The sequence below is a fragment of the Heterocephalus glaber genome, unplaced genomic scaffold (assembly GCF_053883595.1).
Source record: "Heterocephalus glaber isolate CG9 unplaced genomic scaffold, H.glaber_assembly_v1.0 deba00001428, whole genome shotgun sequence".
Taxonomy (NCBI): domain Eukaryota; kingdom Metazoa; phylum Chordata; class Mammalia; order Rodentia; family Bathyergidae; genus Heterocephalus; species Heterocephalus glaber.
In genome coordinates this window covers 32,756,132-32,778,798 of record NW_028258293.1, presented here as the reverse complement: position 1 = coordinate 32,778,798, position 22,667 = coordinate 32,756,132, and the positions used below count along the sequence as shown (strand labels likewise).

At 39.4% G+C, this 22,667-nt stretch overlaps 1 protein-coding gene across 1 annotated transcript in view; it reads left to right on the top strand.

Moving 5' to 3' along the window:
- The window catches only part of Gab2 (GRB2 associated binding protein 2), a 194,847-nt gene that overhangs the window by 128,664 nt on the left and 43,516 nt on the right, over nt 1–22,667 (top strand). Inside the window, exon 2 of the mRNA XM_004869685.4 lies at nt 1,278–1,578. Within this exon, the coding sequence (XP_004869742.1) occupies nt 1,278–1,578 (301 nt within the window). The remainder of the gene's footprint in view (nt 1–1,277; nt 1,579–22,667) is intronic.

The window sequence follows — 22,667 nt, the reverse complement described above, 5'->3', positions numbered from 1 at the left end:
TGTGGTATTTTAGGTGCTTAAGTGCTAGGGCTTTATAATGTTTGGGTACATTTGCAAAATTAAAACCCCAAGAGGGCCGGGGATTTAGCTCAGTGGTTTTGCCTCCTGCTGTGCAAGCGCAAGGACCCGAGTTCGATCCCCGGTACCAAAAAAAAAACCCCAAGAGATAGGAGAGTAGATGGTGATGATGGTGGTGGTGATTCTCTTTATATAGATGAAGCAAATGACTTAGTCAAAAATCATGAAGTAAGTCAGTGGTAAAGCATAGACTCAACCAAAAACTCTGGATTATGTGTAATCTTTTTATCACTTTGTATGGTATCTGTTCACAGATTACTTGCTGTTATTGAAGAAATGAGATGTGGAAGATAGCTTAAAGGAATAATTTAACGAGGTTTTAAATTCTATAATGTGGGATGATAAGGAGTCCCTTAAAATACATATCGAGTGCTTAATATGAGCAAGGCACAATTATAAGTCCTAGAAATAAGGCATAGTGGTGAACAAAACAAAAAATCTTGAAGTTATATACTTCAGAGACTTTTAGAAGGACTTCTCTTTGTGATTCTTCTAAAACATCATGATTTGGTAAAAAGCACATTGTAGGAAGTTAGGAAACTTATTTTTCTGTTGTTTGTGACATAGGGGCCGGGGATTTAGCTCAGTGGTTCCAGCGCCTGCCTCGCAAGTGCAAGGACCCGAGTTTGATCCCTGGTACCAAAAAAAAAAAGAAGAAGTTATTTGTGACATTATTTCTTTAACTCACCATTCTTTTTTTTTTTTTTTTTTGGTACCAGGGATCAAACTTAGGACCTTGCACTTGTGAGGCAGGCACAGTGCCACTGAGCTAAATCCCCAGCCCTAACTCACCATTCTTTTTTGGAGGGTACCCATCTTTAATCAAATACATGTATTATGGTTTTGTAAGTTTTATGCTGCCTAAAAGTACTATCAGCTTGGATCTATATTCTAGCCTGAAAGGAATAGTTGTTCTGTAGTTGTTCTCATCTAATTTCCTGACTTAAAAATTAGGAATGGTACCTTTTCTTTTGCATTGGTAAGACTGTCTCCATAGTGAAATGTTACATTAACTCACATCCTAAATTCATCCTCCATTTTTGAAACTTTGAGGAAATCTGAAAGGGAAACATTGTTTTTGAGCAGCCTGCGGGTCTGGCAGTCCCCACGTTAACCTATGGTGTCTAAGGACCTGTTAAAAGGTTTGAAATAACTAATAGCATTTTTCCTATCTCCTTGCTCTTTCCTGGTATGTGTAGGCCTGGAAGAAAAGGTGGTTTATCCTGCGGAGTGGCCGGATGAGTGGTGACCCAGATGTGCTGGAGTACTACAAGAATGATCACTCCAAAAAGCCCCTGAGGATCATCAACCTGAACTTCTGTGAACAGGTGGATGCAGGCCTGACCTTCAACAAGAAGGAGCTTCAGGATAGTTTTGTGTTTGATATTAAGACCAGTGAGCGAACCTTTTACCTGGTGGCTGAGACAGAAGAGGACATGAATAAGTGGGTCCAGAGCATCTGCCAGATCTGTGGCTTCAATCAGGCTGAGGAAACCACAGGTAAGAGAACAAACACAGACCTTTCCTAGTAGGGGCTGTAAGGAGAGGAGGCTCTAACTGAGCTTTCCTCTTTTGGCAGGAAAAATAGCCAGAAGGTAAGAGTGGCCAAATAAAGAGAGGCCTCTAGGGGCCGGGGATTTAGCTCAGTGGTTTCCCTGCCTGCTGTGCAAGTGCAGGGACCCAAGTTCGATCCCCAGTACCAAAAATAAAAAAAAAGGAGAGGCCTCTGGTGTTGATAATGCTCACATGGGAAACCAAGAAATGTTGGAGTTGTGATGAGGTGAAAGGTGTTGTGATGCTTCAAGTATCCCAACACTGCCTTTTCTGAGCCTGCAACCTTTCTCCTCTTCCTTTAGCTCTCTTAGCACCCTGGGTCCTGCTACCTCTCAGCCATGTCATAGGGAACATCTCACCTTCATCCCTCCTTTACTCTATCTCTGCCTCTCCTAGCCCATCTATTCAGACCCTTCTGCAGTTTGCTTGCTTTTTGTGTGGTATCTTTGTGAATACTAATGTCTAATCCTATATTCCTTTATATTCACTTAAGAGTGGACACAAATGAGAAAATGAAATATTGATTTTACGTTTGGGTTTGATGATCTTCACAAAAGAGTAGCTTAACTTTTTGAAATGAGTGTGAAATTGCAGAAAGGACCCTTACCATTTTTGGGGTTTATCTCCAACTCTTTGGGATGGCAGAGAAACAGGTTTTTTCTGAGGCAGACAGAAAGTCTAAATCAGTAATTCTCAAGCCTGATTGCACATCAGAATGAAGGAGAAATATTTTAAAACACTGGTGCTGAGGACCTGTGCCGGATGAATTAACTAAGAACAATAAGGGGCACACCTAGAGTTAGTCGTATCTTTTAGCTTTTTTTGTTTGTTTTTGTGATGCTGAGGCTTGAGCCCAGGGCTTCCCACCCAGGGCCTTGCACATGATAGGCAAGTGCTCTACCACTGAGCTACATCCCCAGCCAAGCAGTGTTTTTTTTTAAGTTACATTCTGAGTTAAGCATGGTGGCACTCACTTGTAGTCCCAGCATTCTGGAAGGCTAAAGCAGGAAGATTGCAAGTTTGAGCCCAACCTGAGTGATTTGGTGAGACCCTAGCCCTAGCTCAAACTAAAGAAAATTTTTTAAAGGGAGAAGGGAGTAGCTCAGTGTAAAAGCCCTGGGTTCCCCAGGTGCACAGGAAATACTACCAACAATTAACAAATGGGATCATATCAAATTAAAACTTTTGCACAGCAAAAGAACCAACCAACAGAGTGAAGAGACAACCTACAGAATGGGAAAAAATTTTACCAGCTATTCCCCAGAGGACTAATACTTAGAATATATAAAGAACTCAAAAAAGTTAGACCCCCCCAAATAAAACACCCAATTAAAAAATGGGCAAATGAAAATAGACACTTATCAGAAGAAGTACAAATGACAAAGTATAAATACATGAAATGTTCAATATTACTGGCCATTAAAGAAATTCAAATTAAAACAACACCAAAATTCCATTTTACCCCAAAGAACTGGGCATGATGGTACACAACTGTAATCCCAGCACTCAGGAGACTGAGGCAGGAGGATTGCCACAAGTTCAAGGCCAGCCTGCACTACAGAATAAGTTCAAGGCCAATCTGGAATACATAGCAGGACACTGTCTCGGGGAGGAGGGGGGGAGAGAAAGAGAGAGACAAAAAACACAAATCCAGTTCTTAAAATTATTGTACTTGTTTAAATTTATTCTAACAGATCCTTTGTAAATGGGAAGACAACCAAGAGATGGAAAGAGTTGGGAGGAAGGGGAAGTAGAAGTGAAAAGAATTAAGATGTGTTGTGTATATATACCAACTCCCCAATGTACTTCAAAGATATACTAATAAAAACTTTAAAAGTTTAATTCTGAGTAGCAAGGGTCCAGGGCTCAACAACCATTTCTTTTTTTTTTTTCCCCATTAAGTTTATTGGTACATTTTCGGTATAAAATACAGTTACATTCATCATTGGGATCTTGTATCTTTACATGAGTATCTTGGTTCTTATTTTTTTCCCCTTCCCTTGCCTTCCCTTCACCCCCTCCACCCCTCCCTATTTGCAAAGACCTTGTTTCCTTTTTTTTTCGTCTTCTCATATTTTTTCCTTTCCCTTTTTTTCCCTTCCCCTACACCTCACAATTCCCTGCTCTTTTAGACCATTTCTTCCTGTTACACAACATCAGTTATACATTTTTTAAATTACAATATTAAGATCTAGGAGACATTACCACAGATTTTACAGAATTTAAAAGGATATAGAAAGCATATTACAAAAATCTTTTTTGAAATAAATTTGACAACTTCTAAGAAGTACCTTGGAAGACAAATTAATGAAACTAACTCTGCAGGAAATATAAAATTTGAATAGCACCTATTAAAGAAAGTATATTCCTAGCTTGAAAACCTACCTATATGACTACAGCAGGCTCATAAACATTTTAACTGATAAATTATATCAAACAATTAAAGCAGAAAAAAGAAGAAACACTTCTCCCCTCATTTTAGGAACTCAACATTGTGCTAATCCTAAAACTGGATAAAGATAAGTATGAACATGGATAGAAATTTGTTTAACAAAACAAACTATTGGAAGTCAGATCTGGCAGGATGTAGAAAGTGGTTTTATTATAGGGATGGCAGTGTTGGTTCAGCATTGGAAGATCCACCCCCAAAAGTCATCATTTAAACAGAGGAAAGGAAAAAGTTATATGATCCTGTCACTAGTTGGAGAAAGAGTGTTGGACTAAATTCTACAGCTGTTCATGGTAAAAGCTATCAGGAGACTAGAAGTAGAACAGAACCTTCTCAACAGATCAAAGACATGTACTCCATACTTCAGCGAGAATGCCTTGTATGAATGGAGAAGATACAATGCTTTCTCCTTAAGGTGGGGAACAAGGGCAGGTATGCTTACTCTTTATCTGTCCATTAAACTTTGAAACCTAGTCCCCACCAAAATAGTCTGGCAATAAAATGACACAACTAGGATAGGATTGGCATGGCAGAAGCAAAATCTTTATATGTAGATGAAATGATCATCTACAGAGAAAATACTAAGAAATCTCTAGGAGCCCCTAGAACTTGTACTTGAATTTAGCAGTATTAGAAAACACAAGGTATATATAAAAGTTCAGGTCTGTGTATACATGCTATAAATGAAGAATTGGATATTGAAATTTAAAAGTTATGTAGGAGTACAAAGGACCTAGAAAAGTTAAAAACAAAAACAAAACCAGTGTTGGAAGATGTTTAGTACCTAATTTTAAGACTTCTTCTAAAGCTACAGTAATCAAGGCAGTGTTGGTGTAAGGAAAGACATATAGATCATTGGAATAAAACAGAGAATCTAGAAATAGAACCACACATATATGGTCCACTGAGTTTTGAAAGATTATTTAACATTAGCTTTTTATAGAATATAAACTCAATTCAAGAGCCGAGAAAGAGATAGTGTTTTCAGCAAACGGCACTAGAATGCCTGGTATCCATATATAAAAACTTAACCTCAACCCTTTTTTCCCATACATGAAAATAACTTGAAGGGATCTATGAACCTACATAAGAAAGCCTGAAAGTATAAAACTTTAAGAAGAAATTATAAGGGAAAATATTTATGAATTCAGGGTAGGCAAGAACTACCTAGGATACAAAAAAACATGATGTATAAAAGAAAAAAATTGAAAATGAGATTCCATCAAAATTTAGAACTTTAAATGACATCATTAAAATGAAAAGTAGTCCTTAAACAGACCATATTTACAATACATATAACCTATGAGCAGAATATATAAAGAATTCTTAGAGCTCATTAATAGACAACCCAATTAAAATGTAGATGTAAGAAGATGATAAATAGCCAGTATAGCACAAGGAATGGTGTGCAACTCTAGAATCAGAAAAATACTAATCAGTACAATAATAAGATTGAATTATACACTCATTAGGGAGATGAAGTTAAAAGTTTTCAAAGCCTTGTCATGACTTTTTCTTTTTGTTGGATTCTCCCCCTTTACATTTAATTTGTCATGCCCAGTGGATTCATTCTGCTGGGTTTCCTGGGGCTGTGATCCTCATTGTCTTTTCCTAGGGTATTGTCTAAAATTTCTTGGAGTGCCAGTTTGGTATTCATGAAGTTCCTGAGGTGCTCTTTATCATGAAAGTATCTTATTTCTCCATCAATTTTGAAAGATAGTTTTGCAGGGTACATCAGTCTGGGTTGGAGGCTGTTTTCCTTCAGGGCTTGAAATACATCACTCCAAGCTCTTCTTGCCTTGAGGGTTTGCATTGAGAAGTCTGCTGTGATTCTGATGGGCTTTCCTTTGTATGTGATTTGTTTCTTTTCTCTCACTGCTTGTAGAATTTTGTTCTTCTGTTGGATTTCTGGAATCCTAACTATTATATGCCTATGTGTAGATTGTTTTGATTAAGGCTAGCTGGAGTCCTATATGCCTCACTTATCTGTATGTCAAGTTCTTTTCCCTTCCTTGGGAAGTTTTCTGCCATCACTTCTGTGAACAGCTTTTTATGTCATCTGCACTCTCTTCTCTTTCTTCATTGACTCCAATCAGTCTTATGTTATTCTTCTTTGCATTATCTAGCAGCTGCTGGATTGATTTCTCGTGTTCCCTTACAATTTTAAAGCAGTTTTTCTTTTCCTGGTCACTAGTTGCAGTCTTATCTTCTATATGTGAAATTCTATCCTCACATTGGTTCATTCTGCTGTGCAGACTTTCGATGGAGTTTTTAATCTCTTGGAAATCTGTTTGTATCTGTTTTATGGATTCCATTTGTTTCCTATGTTGGGATTCCATCATGTTCCTCGGATCCTCTATTTTTTTATCTGTGTCCTCTCTAGATTTATTAATCATGTCTTGCACCATGAGCAAAATCTTTGCGGTTATGTGAGTAATTATTTCTGATTTCATTTTTCCCAGATCCTCTTTTGTTGCCAATTCAGAGAGTCCAGGTGGTTGAGTATCAGATTGTTCCATCTCATTTCCCTTTGGGGTTGCTGTAGGTGATCCAGAAGTCTGTTTTTGAGACTTGTTTACGTGTCTTCTCATTTCCACAGGAGGGGGTGCTTCTGGCACCCACGTGGCTCACCTTCTCTGCCCTAGGAACTTGGGATGGCAGCAGGGGAGCTTCCTTCTGGGTGCTGGGACTGGCTCAGCTTCTCTGCCCTAGGAGCTTGGGATGGTGGTGGGGGAGCTTCCTTCCGGTTGCTGGGACTGGATTACCTTCTCTGCCCTAGGAGCCTGGGATGGCAGCGGGGGAGCTTCCTTCCAGGTGCTGGGACCGGCTGAGCTTCTCTGCCCTAGGAGCCTGGGATAGAGGCGGGGTCTTCCTTTCGGGTTCTGGGACCAGCTCCAACAACCATTTCTTATAAATATTTATAATACATCATATATATGTATATGTATGTGTATATCTGAAGGTCAGATCCAGAGGGTTTGAATTTCACTCTTGTCTTTAGTCTGTTCAGGATTCAATCCAGTATAGGGTCAGGCCGCCAAGTCTCCTCCAGTCTGTGACTGCATCTTAATTTCTCCTGTTACATCCTTGACGTTTTTTTTTTTAAGAGCTTTGATTAGATATTTTGTAAAATGTCCCTCAGTGTGGGTTTGTCTAATGTTTTCTCATGGGTAAGTTGAGTTTTTCAGTTTTGAAGATCACCAAGAAGATGATGTACTTTTTCTCAGCCTTTGTATCAAAGGTACATGGTGTCAGAAAATCTTAGCTACTGGTCACGTTAACCTTGGACCACTTGATGGAAGGTGATAATATCTGCTACATTTTTCAGCTGTAAAGTTACTATGTTTACTTTTATAATGAATAAACATTTGGGAAATACTTTGATGATATTCAAATTTCTTTTTCTCCTTAAATTTTTCCCACTAATTTTAGCATTCATCATTGGATCATATTTGCAGCTGTTCTTACTGTGGTGTTTTTGTTTTGTCGAGGGGATAGAACCAGGGCCTGGTGCATGCAAGGCAAGCACTCTTACCACCACGCTCCATTCTCAGCTTGTCTTTGGAGACAAGGTCTGGGAATTGCCCAGACTGGCCTCAGGTCCTACCTCAACCTCTCAAGTAGGTGATATTAGAGACATATACCACCACTCCCAGCCCCTTTTATTTTTAATTGTAGGGTTTTTATATACCAGTGTAAAAATATTCATAGACAGAATCTCTTAAGAGAATACACCATGCCGGGGATTTAGCTCAGTGATTTTGCCACCTGCTGCGCAAGCACAAAGACCCGAGTTCGATCCCCGATACAAAAAAAAAAAAAAAAAACAAATACACCAAACATTTTCATACAAGCCATATTAGAATACATTTAAAGTGTTAAAAGGTAGAGTTGACTCAATAGCAAAATTTGAAAACTACTTTGTTAGCACATTTAATCCAAATCAACCTATTTTTATGATTTACCATTCAGGAGACTAGAACAGAATAAATTTCTTATCAAAAGTAGTTTGTTCATTTACAAAACTCTAAGTCAGTTAAGATTTCTGCCAGATGAATTAAATAGCACAAGGCCCCTCTTCTATAATATTTGTACTGTCACCTTAAATATTTGTATTGTCACCTTAAAAGAAAAACTGTAAAAGCAAAACTGATAATTACCATTTTTTTCTACAAAATAAATGTAATTTATACAGTCCTGGAAATAATTCAAAGGTACAAATTCTTAATGTGAAAGCAAAGAGAAAAAGATTCAGAAGTAGAAAATTTTATCCATTAAGTAAGTGATATCTAGGTATAATAAATGAGTGGGGCAGGGATTTAGCTCAGTGGTTCCGGTGCCTGCCTCGCAAGCGCAAGGTCCTGAGTTCGATCTCTGGTGCCAAAAATAATAGGTGATAATTCAACACTTTATCTTAGCCAAAAGGTTGAGAAGCGATTGATAATTCAAGTTCATAACTACTAAGTCACTAAAAAGTTATTTGCATTCATTCAATGTACCATAATGTTAGAAAAGCTACGAGGAAATGCTCACATCACTAAGCTGACCAAGAAGAGGAAATGCTCACATCACTAAGCTGACCAAGAATCAACATTTTATCGTTTCTTTTGTAGTCCTAAACTATTACCATTTGAATTTGATGTTAACAGTTTAAATGTCTAACTATGCTAAACATCAAGCACCTGTTAGAACTGGAAACCAAAACATTTTAATACTAAAAGTATACAAGATATTTAGACATTACTTCATTGGTTGTCAAAACAGTGACTGCTCATACCAAACTAATTAAATTCAAATATTATACCAGGTCCTCTCAAGGAAACATGAAAATAATACTTAAGATCTCACTATTGCTATTCTATAATTTAAAAGAATTTAAAACTAGAAGTTAAAAATATATCACTCAGTGATACTACTATCTTTGGATGGTTATAGTACAGTATATAATTAGGGACGTTTTTGTTTAGAAGACTGGAAAAGTGCTCATAGAATAAACAGCACTGTGCTCTTGACTGCTCTGCCACAAGTCAACAAAACACAACTGTTCTGTGGACATGGTAGAGGAAGTGACAATTTTTTTTTTTTGAGACAGGGTCTCACTATATAGTCCAGGCTGGCCTTGAACTCACTGTGCTCCTCCTGCTTCAGTCTCCTGGGTGCTTGGATTACAGGTGCACACCACCACACCCAGCAGGAAATGTCCATTTTGAGAAAGGAGTTCTTCTAAAGGCATTTTCTTATAGGCAACAAAGATGTAATATGGTGTGATTAATTCCTACAGCCAAACTTCTGCTTAGGTAGAGGTACATGTTCCCAAGCCATTTTCCTTCTGTCACTGTGGTGGCTTTCATATTCCATTGTCCATTTTAATCTTTTGGTCTTTGTCATAATGGCTGTGTTTGGACTCTGTCCCACCAGATGAATTGTTAGACCACTGTAAAGAGACTCATAACTGTTCTGTTCTATTCTGTTTTGTTTTGTTTGAGACAGGGTCTTGCTATGCAGTTCAGGCTGGTCTTGAACTCACTATATAACCCAGGGTGGCCTCAAACTCACAGTAATCCTCCTGTCTCAGCCTCCTGAGTGCAGGGATTACAGGTGTGTCCCAGCATGCCCAGTTCAACCCTGACTTCTTGAACAACCAAAAACAATATCTGGAAAAAAATCTGTATTTTGTTCCCCTTCCCATAGTCTTGTTCGTACAACTTCATGTGGCTGTGCTATAGTTAGCACAAGTTTTGGGGGTAGCAGCAGGCAGCATCATTCCCACAGTCTAATGTTTCTTTCACATTCTTCATCATTTTCCATCATAGAAGCAGACTATATTCCAGTAGTATTTGCTTTTTATTTTCATAAATAAAAATAGATAATAGTAACTGATATGCAAACATACAAAGCAGACATACCCTTATAAAATCTTTTCTGCCTGTCTGGTACATTTCACCAACACATCTAAAAGTGCCCATTTGCCATCCTTGTGGTTCCTTGAATAGTATCAAGCTGTAACACAGCCTTTATAAGCCAAATGGGGTGGGCTGCTTTTCTTTTTTTTTAAAGACAGTGTTTGTGCAGTTCAGGGTGGCCTTGAACTCACTTTGTAGCCTAGGCTGGCCTCGAACTCACAGCAATCCTCTTGCCTCAGCTTTTTGAGTGCTGGGATAACAGGTGTGTGCCACCATACCCAGCCTATTAAAACAAGATTTAAGTTAGTCCATATTTCAACAGGAAGTGACCTGCAGGTGGGGAGTATGAGATGACACAATCTTACTCTTTTCTTCCTCTTTTATGGGAAGAAATGCACTGTAAATCCTTGCCACTGCAGCTGAACTCATGTTTACCTGAGCAAAATCAGGATGAAATACATCATTCAACTTTTCTTTTCATTTTGCATAGCACCAAGGTATATTGCTTTCCATAGGACTGCACCCAAAAATTGGGGCAATGAAACCCTCCTCTTACCAACATCACCTTTAGGCAGCAGAGAGCTCCAGGAGACACTATGCAGAGGACACTAGCTCTAGCTATGGTGTTCAGCTGAATTTCAGTGGTAGAAAGCATCACAAAGGATGGCTACAGCTTCCAGTGAACGTGACAGAATAGCTCCCACTGTACCACCAATTCCCTAGTGAACAGATGTACCATTGTGTTCCTTTGGCTCATTCTCTCTCCCTTCTATCCTCCAGGCTCTGAGGCCTGAGGTGAACCTAGCTGTCCAGATTTAATCCCAGATGGAGACTCATATGCTCCAGGGATGGTGAGGGGAACTAGTGAAGACCACAGCTGCAGCAAACAACTAGCACAGCCCTCCCTAGAAAGTCCCACTACCACCACCTTACTGTGGTAATTTTGTTTCTTTCGGAATCTGCATTTTGTCAAGACCTTCAGGTTATTTGTATGGACATTAAAATTGGAAAAGCATTGTGCTGAATCATTGATTCCTAAACCTGGTAGGTTATCAGAATCACCTTACAGGTCAGTGGTGGTGAATCTTTTAGAGCTTTCAGTGATAACAAACAGCCCACTGTGCTGCTCATGCCATAGGTTCACCACTACTGTTATAGGTACTGATTCAGTAAATCTGGTGTAGGGCAGAAGAATCAATAGTTTTAAAAATTTCCTCCCGTAAAACGGGAGAAAATATTTTTAAATCTTACATTTGATAAGAATGCAATTCACAGTAAAGAAGTCTTACAACTCAACAAATAACCCAATTTTAAAAATGGGTGAAGTTTATTATGTATTCTGGATACTAATCCTTTGTTAGATGAAGAGTTTTGGAAAAAAACTTTTCCCCCATTCAATAAGTTGTTTCTTCACTCTATTGATTATTTTCTTTGCTATGCAGAAGATTTTTAGTCTGATATAATCCCATTTGTCTGTTTTTGCTTTTGTTCCCTGTGTATGTAAGGTCACATCCAGAAAATCATTGCCTATACCAACATTGTGAAGTGTTTATTTTATGTTTTCTTCTAGTAGTTTCAGAATTTCTGGTTTTATGTTTAGGTCTTTGATCCACTTTGAATTGATTTTGTTCAGGGTAAGAGTCAGGGGTCGAGTCTCAGTCTTCTGCATGTGGATATCCAATTTTCCTAGCACCATTTTGTGAAGAGTCTGTCCTTTTTTTTTTTTTTTTTTTTTGGCACCAGGGATCCAACTCGACCTTGCACTTTTGAGGCAGGCGTGGTGCCACTGAGCTAAATCCCCAGACCGCTACTGTGTGTTTTTGTCGCCTTTAGAGACAAGTTGGCTATAGATACATGGGTTTATTTTTGGAATCTCTATTCTGTCTCATTGGCCTCTATATTGGTTTTTATACCAGTATAGTGATATTTGATTGCTGTAACTCTGTTAAATACCTTGAAATCAGGTATTGTAATGCCTACAATTTTGTTCTTTTTGTTTAAGGTATCTTTGACTATTTGAAGCTTTTTAATGCTTCCATATGAATTTTAGGCCAGGCGTGGTGGTGCACACCTGTAATCCCAGCACAAGGCCAGACTGGACTACACAGTGAGACTCTTGTCTCAAAAAAAAAAGTTAGCCATATGAATTTTAGGATTGCTTTTTCTACTTCCATAAAGAATGTCATTAGTATTTTGATGGGGATTGCATTGGATCTATAAATTGCTTTGGGTAATATGGCCATTTTAACAATATTAAGGGCCAGGGATTTAGCTCAGCAGTGCTGCACCTGCCTGGCAAGCACAAGGTCCTGAGTTCATTTCCCAGTACCAAAAACAAAAACAAACCAAAAAGACAATATTAATTCTTCCCCATCCATGAACATGGAAGTCTTTGCATTTTGTGTGTGTCCTTTTCTGTTTCTTTCATCAGTTTTTAGTAATTTTCATTGAGGTTTTGTAATTTTGTAGTTGAATTTATTCTTAGGGGTTTTTTTGTTGTCAGTTTATGACTTTTACAGCTATTTTGAGTGAGATTGCTTTTATGATTTCTTTATCAGCAAGTTTGTTTTTGGTATATGAAAATGCTACTATTTTTTAGGATAGTGACAGAAAGAGGGAAGTTGGATACCAGGTTCCAAACAGTTAGATAAAAGTAATAAATTCTAGTGTTCCACAGTAGTGGGGTGACTGTAGTTCACAATAACCTATTATGTATTTTATCAATAGCTAGCAGAGACAAAAGCTCAAAGGTTTCCCAACAGAAACAATAAGGCTATAGAAACATTAATTTTACCCCAGTTGTTCAATACATATTGTATACATGTATTGAAAATCACACTGTGCCCCATAAACATGTATCTATGATTATTAATCGAAAAGTTTAAAATATTTAGATAGAAATGCTACTCTCATTTGATCATTACACATTGTATGCACATATCAAATTATCACACTGTACCTTATAAATTAAAATAATTAAATTAAAATGTGCAATTAAAATAACTTTAGGGCTGGGGATTTAGCTCAGTGTCACCTCGACTGCCTCGCAAGTGCAGGGTCCTAAGTTTGATTCCCGGTACTGGGAAAAAATAAATAAAATAACTTTAAAAATTTAAATCCTACAATTTTTTTTAGTGGTCAAAGTGATATAGGGCACCAAGTAATCCAAAAAATGATACAGGTCCAAGTAATCCAAATAAGCTAAAATAATCCAAACAAGGGAAATATTCTCCCAACCTTCTAGCTATCAGAAACGCGAGTTCAGTTCTCTAAAACTGAAAAATGAATTCTAGGAACAACAGAGGCTAAAAGTAGGAAAAATTTATTGAGAGAAAGATAGTTTCTATCAAGAGAAACAGAAGGGGGACTGGAAAGTGGGCTACCTGAGACCCAGTTTCCCAGGGGGTTTTTATGAAGCAAAGCTACGAGATGGGGTGGGTACAAAGTGGGACAAAACTGTAGCCAACTGATAAGATCCAATGGAAGTTCACAAGATATGCACAAGGTGGGATAAAACCATAATCAACCAATAAGATTACAGATGGGGGGGTGGATTTAGCTCAGTGGTTCCGCCACCTGCCTTCAAAGCACAAGGTCCCTAGTTCGATCCCCAGTACTCCCCCCCAGAAAAGCTTACAGATACAGTCACCCAAGTAATATTGATTAAATGGGGATCAAATGGGAAAACAAGTCACATAGCAAGCATACATACAATGAGCAAGGAATTTCTGGAAAGGAAATGGGCTTGGGAGATTTGATGTCTATTTAAAATATCAATCACTGCCATTCATCTCTAGGGGAAGTAGGTAAGTGTAGTACCTTTTTCTTTTTTATAATGCTGACCTCTAGTGAATGTGTCTCAATTGTCTTTCATATTGACTCCTGAGGGCTGGCCCTGTCTAACTGCCTACAAGATATCTAATTAACTTACCTGTTTACAGTTAAAGGACCTGAGTAAACATTTCTCCAAAGAAGATAACCAAATGGCCAATAAATACTTAAAAAGATAGTTGATACATTAGCCATTAAAGAAATGCAAATCAAAACTACCAAAATCTGATGGCACATACTACCTGTAATCCTCATTACTTGGGAGGCTGGGGCAAGAGGAGCCAAAGTTTGAGCCTAGCTTGGGCAACTTAGCGAGACCCTGTCTCAAAATAAAAAATTTAAAAAGGACTGGGGTGTAACAGTATGAAGACCTTGGGTTCAACCCCCACCCCAGGAAAAAAAAAAAAAGGCTTTTATTTCCAGTGGCTGTCATTGAAAAGAGGAACAGTAATGTGTTGGCAAGGATGAGGAACACATTACTGTACATCTTACCTTGGGCTGGGGACGTGACTCAGTGGTAGGGTGCTTGTCCCGCATGCATGAAGCCCTGAGTTTGATCCCTAGTGCTAAAAAAAATTACAGATATGTCCTACCTTTACTTTCCTCATTTAGAATATAAAATAGTGTAGCCACTGTAGAGAACAGTGTGGCAGTTTTCCAAAAAGTTAAAACAGGGTAACTATGTGACCTAACAATTCTTTTAGGTATATACCCAAGAGAAGTGAAAACATATTCACACAAAAATGTACATAGCATTGTTTATAATGCCAAAAAGTAGAAACAAATGTGTGCCAGTAAATAAGCACAATTTGGTATGCATATACATATAATGGAGTATTCAGCCATTATATAATATATGAAGCACTGACACATAGAACCCTCAAGACGTAGGCGAACACAGAACCACATATTTTGAGTCCAAAATTTTTATGAAAGTTCAGAATTGGCAAATCTATACAGGCAGAAAGTAGATTGGTGGTAGAGATGAGAGAACAGAATAACTGCTGATTTTGAGATTCTTTTTGAAGTGGTAAAAATGTTCTGGAATTAGCACTAATGTTGTAAAATTCTAAACACCACTGAATTTTGCACTTTAAAATAGTGAGATTTATGGTAAGTAAGTGATATCTCAGTTTTTAAAAAATAAATTCCTCAGGTAAATTTGAGAACCAGCCAGGTTGGGGAATGCCTGGGCGTAGGATCAGCTTTGTAGACATGCAACCTGTACAGTCCCACAGTCTCAGCAGAGCTCGCACTTAGTCTGACACTCTGCTAACACCACCTGGAAGTTCTCAGCAATGTTTGAACAAGGAGCTCTACATTTTCATTTTATACTGTGCTTTGTAAGTTGTGTGTCCAGTCGTTCCTGGACCAGGTGTCCTGCCCTAGGAATTGTGTTTTTATTGTCCTTGGAGAAGGATAATGAGCCTGAGTTTACTCTTAACATCTTTGGTACAATCTTTGTTTCCTGTATAGAATTTCCTGTTTTCCCCAGTCTTTGTCATATATAAACTTAATGAATTTTTCTACTCCTCCCCACCTTTATTTTGTTCCTGATGAGTAATAATACATGCTGGGGTGGGGGGTTAAAGGCAAGGAAAAACCTCCACAACCCACCAGTCTCAGAGCTTTTATAAATGTGAGAAATGGATTTAAGAAGTACCTTGGCATTTAGGGAATAGCAGATCACTTTTTTTTTTTAAGTACTAGGGATTGGATACTAAGGTCTTTGTACTGGGCTACATCCCCCACTCCCCCCATTCTTTTTATTTTTATTTTGAGACAGGGTTCTGCTAGGTTGCTAAGTTTCCCAGGCTGGGCTCAAACTTGTGATCCTCTGACTCAAACTGCCATGCATGCATCTCCATGCCTGGCTGCAAGTTGCTTTTAATTGAATTTTTTCCGTGTGAGATTAGGGATGTTCTTGCCAAGAAAAACATACTCATGAGATGTAGCAAAAATTGTTCTTGATGTAAATATCTTCTTTTAAAATCGCATATTTAAAAGGTATTGTATGAATCCTTGTTATAACTATAGAGGCTTTTAAGTACAGTACAACTGTGGAAACCACATTCTGAAGGCTTGCTTTCTTTGAGAGAAAGATACACTTGTTCATTCATACATTATTCATTTGTTCATTTATTGGGCAAACCTTTATTGAGCACTTATTTTGTGCTAATCCTCATCATCACTAAGGAATCTACAAAGATGATCAGTAGAGCTCTAGTGCTCAGAAATCATAACCTGGTGAAGGGAACAGACAGGTATGCACATAGTCACAGAGGGGTGCTATTCAGGCATCTGTGGCTTACGCACCACCAGCCCAGAGAGAGTGGATGGGAAGTGGTAAGACAGTGACAAATATTTCATCAACAGATTTGTCTCTAAAAGTATATATTCCCTTAAGCTTTTAGCCTCTTTTTTTAAAAAAGGGAGTTATTTTATTGGATGTCTATTGGTTTAATTACTAGAGCAAGGATCTTAGCTGTCTATGATAGAGATTTAGGGTTCTTTGTAAAATCTTCCTGAGGAATACAATAGGCTTTTATTCTTTCTCACAGGAGAATCTCATATGTTAAAAGATTCGGTCTCATGAGGTACATTTTAATTTATTAGCTTTCTTAAAAATGGGCTGTATATATCTTAAACCATCTGGTCAGGAATTAGCATTTAGTCACTCAGCCAGTATTTTCTTAGCTGAGAGTTGGGGCCTGAGGGGGAACCAGAAGTTAACATTTGACCACCAACTTTTGGCCAAAAGCATGTTTCATTTCATCACTTTATCAACTTTATTTCCATTTTCAAATAAGGACACTGACTGCATTTTTTTTTTCCACCTAGCAGTGTGCCTCACTAGGATTTAAAGATCTTCTCTGTCCACCTGGCCTCAGCCCTGAAACTCTTCCTTGATGCAGTTCTGCTCTCCTTTTGCTGGAACATGTTGAGAACAACCCAGTTTTCTGGGTGTTAGGGTGAGCATCTGCCACAGATGAAGAGCATCCTGGACAGGTGCCAAACCTTCAGCAGCCATTGAAAGAAGAGCAGCCATGTAGTGAGCATCTTCTCTGTAAAAGCACTTTAAATAAATTCCCTCTAAAGAATCATAGTAATCCTTTGAGGTAGCAGTGATTTCTAGCCAAGGTCACACAGCTAGAAAACAACAGTCAGGATTCTCATGTAAGCCAGGTCTGATTTTTGTTTTGTTTTGTTTTGGTACCAGGGATCGAACTCGGGTCCTTGCACTTGCAAGGCAGATGGCGGAACCACTGAGCTAAATTCCCAGCCCTGATTTTTGCATTAAACATGCTATCTCAGTCACTAACCTCCTGGATACAAACGTGTGCCAGAGGCAAACCTAGATATTTCTGCCCCTTTGGACACTATGCAGGAGACTGGAATCTCCCTGACCCCTTCCACTAGGGTCTTAAAGCTGGATCAGATTTTCCTCCTTACCATTCTGAATTGCTTAAATTCATGGGCTGGAATACTCCTAATTTAAGTACCTTCTAGAGCAGTGGTGGTGAACCTATGGCACATGTGCCACAGCAGGCTGTTTGTATCATTGAAAGCTCTAAAAAGTTTGTGATCCCTGTTCTAGGGCTTTAATCCAATCATTAGCCTCTTTTGATATGTCTGGGCTGGACGTGAGGATGCCTCATTCAAATTACCACTCTGACTACATGAGCAAGTCACTTGATAAAAGTCTCAGTTTCCTTTCATGGGCAATTTGCCCAATGAAAGGTTTGCTTCTGCTTCTGTGTGGGTGCATCCACTGCCAGCACTTAAGCTGCATATTTCCCAAAGGACTATCCACACTGAATTGCATGTCAGAGTGTCCCCTGGAGTTATTCTGTCCAGTATCCTTGCTTGCTGCTTGGTCCTGTAGGGATTCATATGAGGAGCCTCCTTCAAGCAAAAACTCCTTTTTTCTTTAAGGGTTGTAATGGACCCATTGAAGAACTTCGGTTTTTCACTTTTAGCTGGAAGGGTTTTTGCAGCAGATGGAGTCTGTCTTTTTTTCAACTTTTTTTTTTTTTACCACCCCTAGATTCTTATTTCTACTGCCACCCTCTGATTCCTCACGTATTACAGCCAAAAATGTCTAGAATAAAATCTGCAAGATCAAGACCAGACCATGAGTGAAACTGAGTCTGGAAGAGACACCAAACCTCTTGATACAGAATTCTTTTCAAAAGGAAACTAGGATGATGTTCAAGAAGGAAAAGTAACTCTAAAAACAAATATTAAGATTTCATATCACATATGTGCCGTTTAGTTTTATTTTGCGTGCATGCACACAAACAAAAGAACTCCACCTTCCCCTAAGAATCAAAATAGCCTTCAGTCCTCAGAGTAAGGAAGCAAAGAGTTTCTCTGAGCTGTTTTTATGAGTAGGCAAGTCCAAGTCCTCACATTTGTGGTGCAGTCTTGGGCAGCTGTCCCTGACCAGATGTACCACACACAAAAAGAACCAGCTCTCAGCAGAGAGCTTTGATGAATTATTCATGTCCTCAGGAGTCATCCATGTTAGGAAAGCCTTCACCCTTTGAATCTTCAAAGCTGAGGATTTCTTCCCTTCTCTCCCCTCCCTTTTTCTTTATTTAGTAGTTATCCCAGGGCCTTCATAGCTCCTATCACATGTACTCTGACAGGCAAGCTAGCTGCACTTGTCTCTCAGTGCCCCCTGTTTGGTGTTAAATAAGTGACTCTTGGAGGCTTTATCATCTATAAAATGGAGATGATGTTCCCTCAGAGGTGTTGGGAGAGTTACCTTGGAAAAGCAAGGAAAATGTACAGGTCCATAGTTTACTTTCTAGTGGTTGTGGCAATTAAGATGGTTTTTATGTCTATAGGAGAGGACGAACAGAATATGATTTAAATCTAGTATTTTTAGAGAATTTCACATATATAAACCCTTCTGCAGTCTTATTTGAGTGTAAAGAAACAAAATTGAGATAGGCAGGGACTGCTGTCATTGTTCCTCAGTAAGGAAACAGGTTTAGAGGCACTAAGTAGCACTGCCAGAAAGCAGGGTTGCTGGGTCCTGACTCCAGGTCTACTCTATCCTCGAGCTAAGTGTGCAGACTTCTTATTGTCCTAATCCCATTCACAGACCAGTTTACTGTGGCTACGTCACAAAATAACCAGAAAGAAGGGAAAGCAGCAAGATGTTTATAAATCACAGAACTATTTTGAAAATAAAGTGCTATTATGTATACATTAATATTAATCTCTGAGGGCTAAGTTACCAGGATAACTTGGTCTATCTTAGATCTGCCTTAGGGTAGCCAACTAACCAACTCTAAATTTGGGTTTAAGGAGTTAGCTCACCAAAGCCCTGTTTTATAACTCTGGAAGGTTTTGAAATAAAGCCAGAGCCTCCTCCATATTCTCTCTACCATTTTGTCTTTTTCCTTCTTGAACTCCTTGGCAGGAATTTCATAGTAGTTACATGCCTCATTCTGTGGAATAAAGAATTCCCAGAATTCCAACCGTCATCTCTTCCCTACCTTTTCTCTGCTAAAAATATGGTGAGGCTGCCCTCTTTTAAATATTTCATAAATATTTAAACTTCTAGCAATCCTTGCGTTTCCCAGGTAACTCCCCAGCAGAGCGTTTTAACTGCCAGGTCCCATCTAAGCCATAAGATACCCAAGGAATGCTTTGTAGAAATCTTCCACACCCAGGGGAAGAATGTTACTAGAGGGTGGGGGGCTTCAAATGGTTCCTTCCTCCACAGGGGAAAAAAAAGATTTGATGCCTTAAAGTTCAGGGCCGCTTATCCCTATGGGACTTCTACAGCGGGGAGGGCTACGGTGGAGCCAGGCTGTGCACTCAGATGCCTCTGGTGACCTCAGTTCTTCCCCATGACGAAAGTGAGTGGGAGAGTAGAAATCAGGAGCAGAGTAGGTGGGGAAGGAAGAAACATTTCGGAGACCTCACGCTTCTTTCTCTCCATCCCTGGGAGGGCATTTTCCTCCCTGACCACCCCCCCACATGTCTCTCGAGGAGCAAAGAACAGAGTAGAGACTGACCCAGGCCCCAGCCCAGAGGCAGAGGCTGCTGTCTGAATCACCCACCCTTTTTTTCCACTGAGACAATGAAGAAAATAAACATCCAGACCAATTTTCAGCCAGATTTGAAATCATCAAACCTTTAAAAATAATGTTACTCTAAGTAACCCTGAAGTATCAGTCCTTCCTATTAAATATTTTGCTTATTTGTTGTTTTTTGTTTACAACTGGGTCTAGTCACCCCCAGAGCAGGCCTTATGTTGGAATATGAACTTCATAAAATCCCCATGGACCTTTTGGCATTGTCCTGGAACAGGCCCCAGCCCTGACCTTCAGGGAAGGCCAGATTCTGGAGGAGGAAAAGAAGACAAGGAGAAACCTGACCCTACTGTCTTCATTCTAAGCCTTGATCCTTCTTCCTGCTCTGCCTTTTATACCAGACACTCTCCCACACCTCCCCACCCAGCCAGCCAGCATAGATTATGTCTAATGTTACCTGCCAAAAACCCACAGACTGTTAGAGATGAGAGCGTCTCGTCCCAAGTCCTCAACACCAGCAGCTTTGGGTAGCTTCCAGATGAAAGACATCACCCTTTTTTTCCCTTTTCTTCCTTCCTTTTTTTTTTCTGTTTCATTTTGTTACTTGTATGTTTGAGAGAGTGTCTTCTTATATATAGTTCAGACTAGCCTTGAACTCACTAAATACCCCAGGCTTCCCTTAAACTTGAGAGTGATTCTCCTGCCTCAGCCCCCTGAGTGCTGCAATTACATGCATGTGCCACCACACTTGGCTTCTCTTTCTGAATCCCTCACCTCTCCCCCCTCCCCCCCTTTTTTCCCCTCCCACCACCTGTCTTCTCCTGTTCTCTTCTTTCATTCTTTTTCTTTTCTGATGCTTTGAGGCCTTCTGATTATTCTTTGTGAAAGAAGGCTGGGCCTGGGATTTAGCTCAGTGACACTGCACCTGCCTTGGAAGCTCAAGGTCCTGAGTTTGATCCCAGTACCAAAAAAAAAAAAAGAAAGCAATAAATGATTGTTGAATTGGTCCCAGAGTAGATTCTATAGCCTAATCTAACTCTAACTTTGGGCTGGAGGTAGAATTAGAAGTTTTTATTAATAGTAAATGTAAACTCTTATCTCTTAGCCATCTTTTGTCTACTAAAAATTTGGTGAGACTGCCCTCCCTTAAATATTTCATGAATATTGGTTCCCTGGAGATCCAAGATGATTTTGATTAAACATCCAGTTATGGATAACTATGCACAAGGTTCTGAATGCTACAAAATCTCTCTCTTGAATTAGAATTGGGAGTCAAAGCCCTGCTTTTAAATTTTAGCTTTGTTACTGATTCACTGTGTAGATCTCACTTTCTTCGGTAGTAAAGTAGGAATGATTTTTGAAGCCTTATTTTAACTTACCTTTTAGCTAAATCATGCATGGAACACAGTAATATATGAACAGGTAAGAGGGAGCCACTTTGAATATTGCAAGAGAGAGGGTCGGATGCTGAAATTAGAGCTGGACCCAGGTGCTTACCTGAGAAGGCTGGAACATACTGTGGATATATTGGCCCATGGTAGATATTTCAAAACAGACCAGGCTGAGCTATGGAAATTTTTATCACCCCCAACAAAATGAAAAATCTGAGGAGGAAGATAGAGTCATTTTCATAAAGATAAATGTAATCAGGTTTTTTAAAGTTCCCTTTGTTCAGAGATTCTGTATTGATGTCATTAGAAATTGGCAGCCCCATGTGGCCATATCTAGAAGTGCACAAATGAAAGACAAAGGGGACAGTACCATATGTACAGTAGAAGTCAGGGAAATAGTGAGTGTCCTAGAGGTGATGCTGGTATCAGGATCACCTAGTCCTCAGCCTCTGCTTCTGCACCCATAGCCCAAGGCCTTTGAACTCTACTCCCAAGTTCAGCCTCCTCCTCAAGCTGCACCCTCCTCAGTGCTCTGGGATCCACCTCCTCAGTGCTCTGGGATTTTTTCATACTGGGGATTGAACTTGGTACCTTGCACCTGCGAAATCCCCAGCCCTAGTGCTCTGGGATCTTTTGATTGTTTGACTCAGTTCTGGCCTTAGTTTATGTGTTTGTAAGAGTCAGCCCTGAGATTTTTGCCTCATTTTCCTCAACTTCCATCTTTGCCCTGTTAACCTGCCCATAGTCTCAAATTCCACCCAGGATTGACCCCTGTCCTGCTTTTGTTTAGTATCTCTCATAGGCCAGAGTCTTCCCATCTTTAAGCCAGTGGCTGGAGCCTGCCTATGTATTGGGAGACTTCTGTGTTGCCAGTGGCCTGCCTGCATTTCTGAAGAAAAACTGCTCTGCTTCCCCTTAACATGCTTCCTCCTCTTGTACTGTGCTGCCCCAGTTTCTGTCTTGTGTTCACTCATTCAGCACACACGATAGAATATCTGGTTTTGCCAGGTCCTGTCCTACAGACAAGGGCTAGAAAAGAACATAAGACACAGACCTGCTTTCAGTGAATTCCTGAGCTTTGTTCTCTTGTCCAGTTTATGCTCTGTCTGCCAGGCTGCCTTTGGAACTCTTCTTAGTGACATTTTGTGTCTTTCACTTTCAGCCTGATTTACTGCTTTTAACTGCAATATGCCTGACTCTTTTCTAAGATATATCTATCAGATAAAGAAAAATTGAGGTAAACCTTAAGTGTGAAAAATTTTTTTAAGAAACTTTTTTTTTTTTTTTTGTACCGGGGATTGAACTCAAGTCCTTGAGCTTGCGCAGCAGGCAACGAAACCACTGACCTAAATCCCCGGCCCCCAAGAAACTTTTTTTTTTTGAAACAGGGTCTCACTATGTAGTCCAG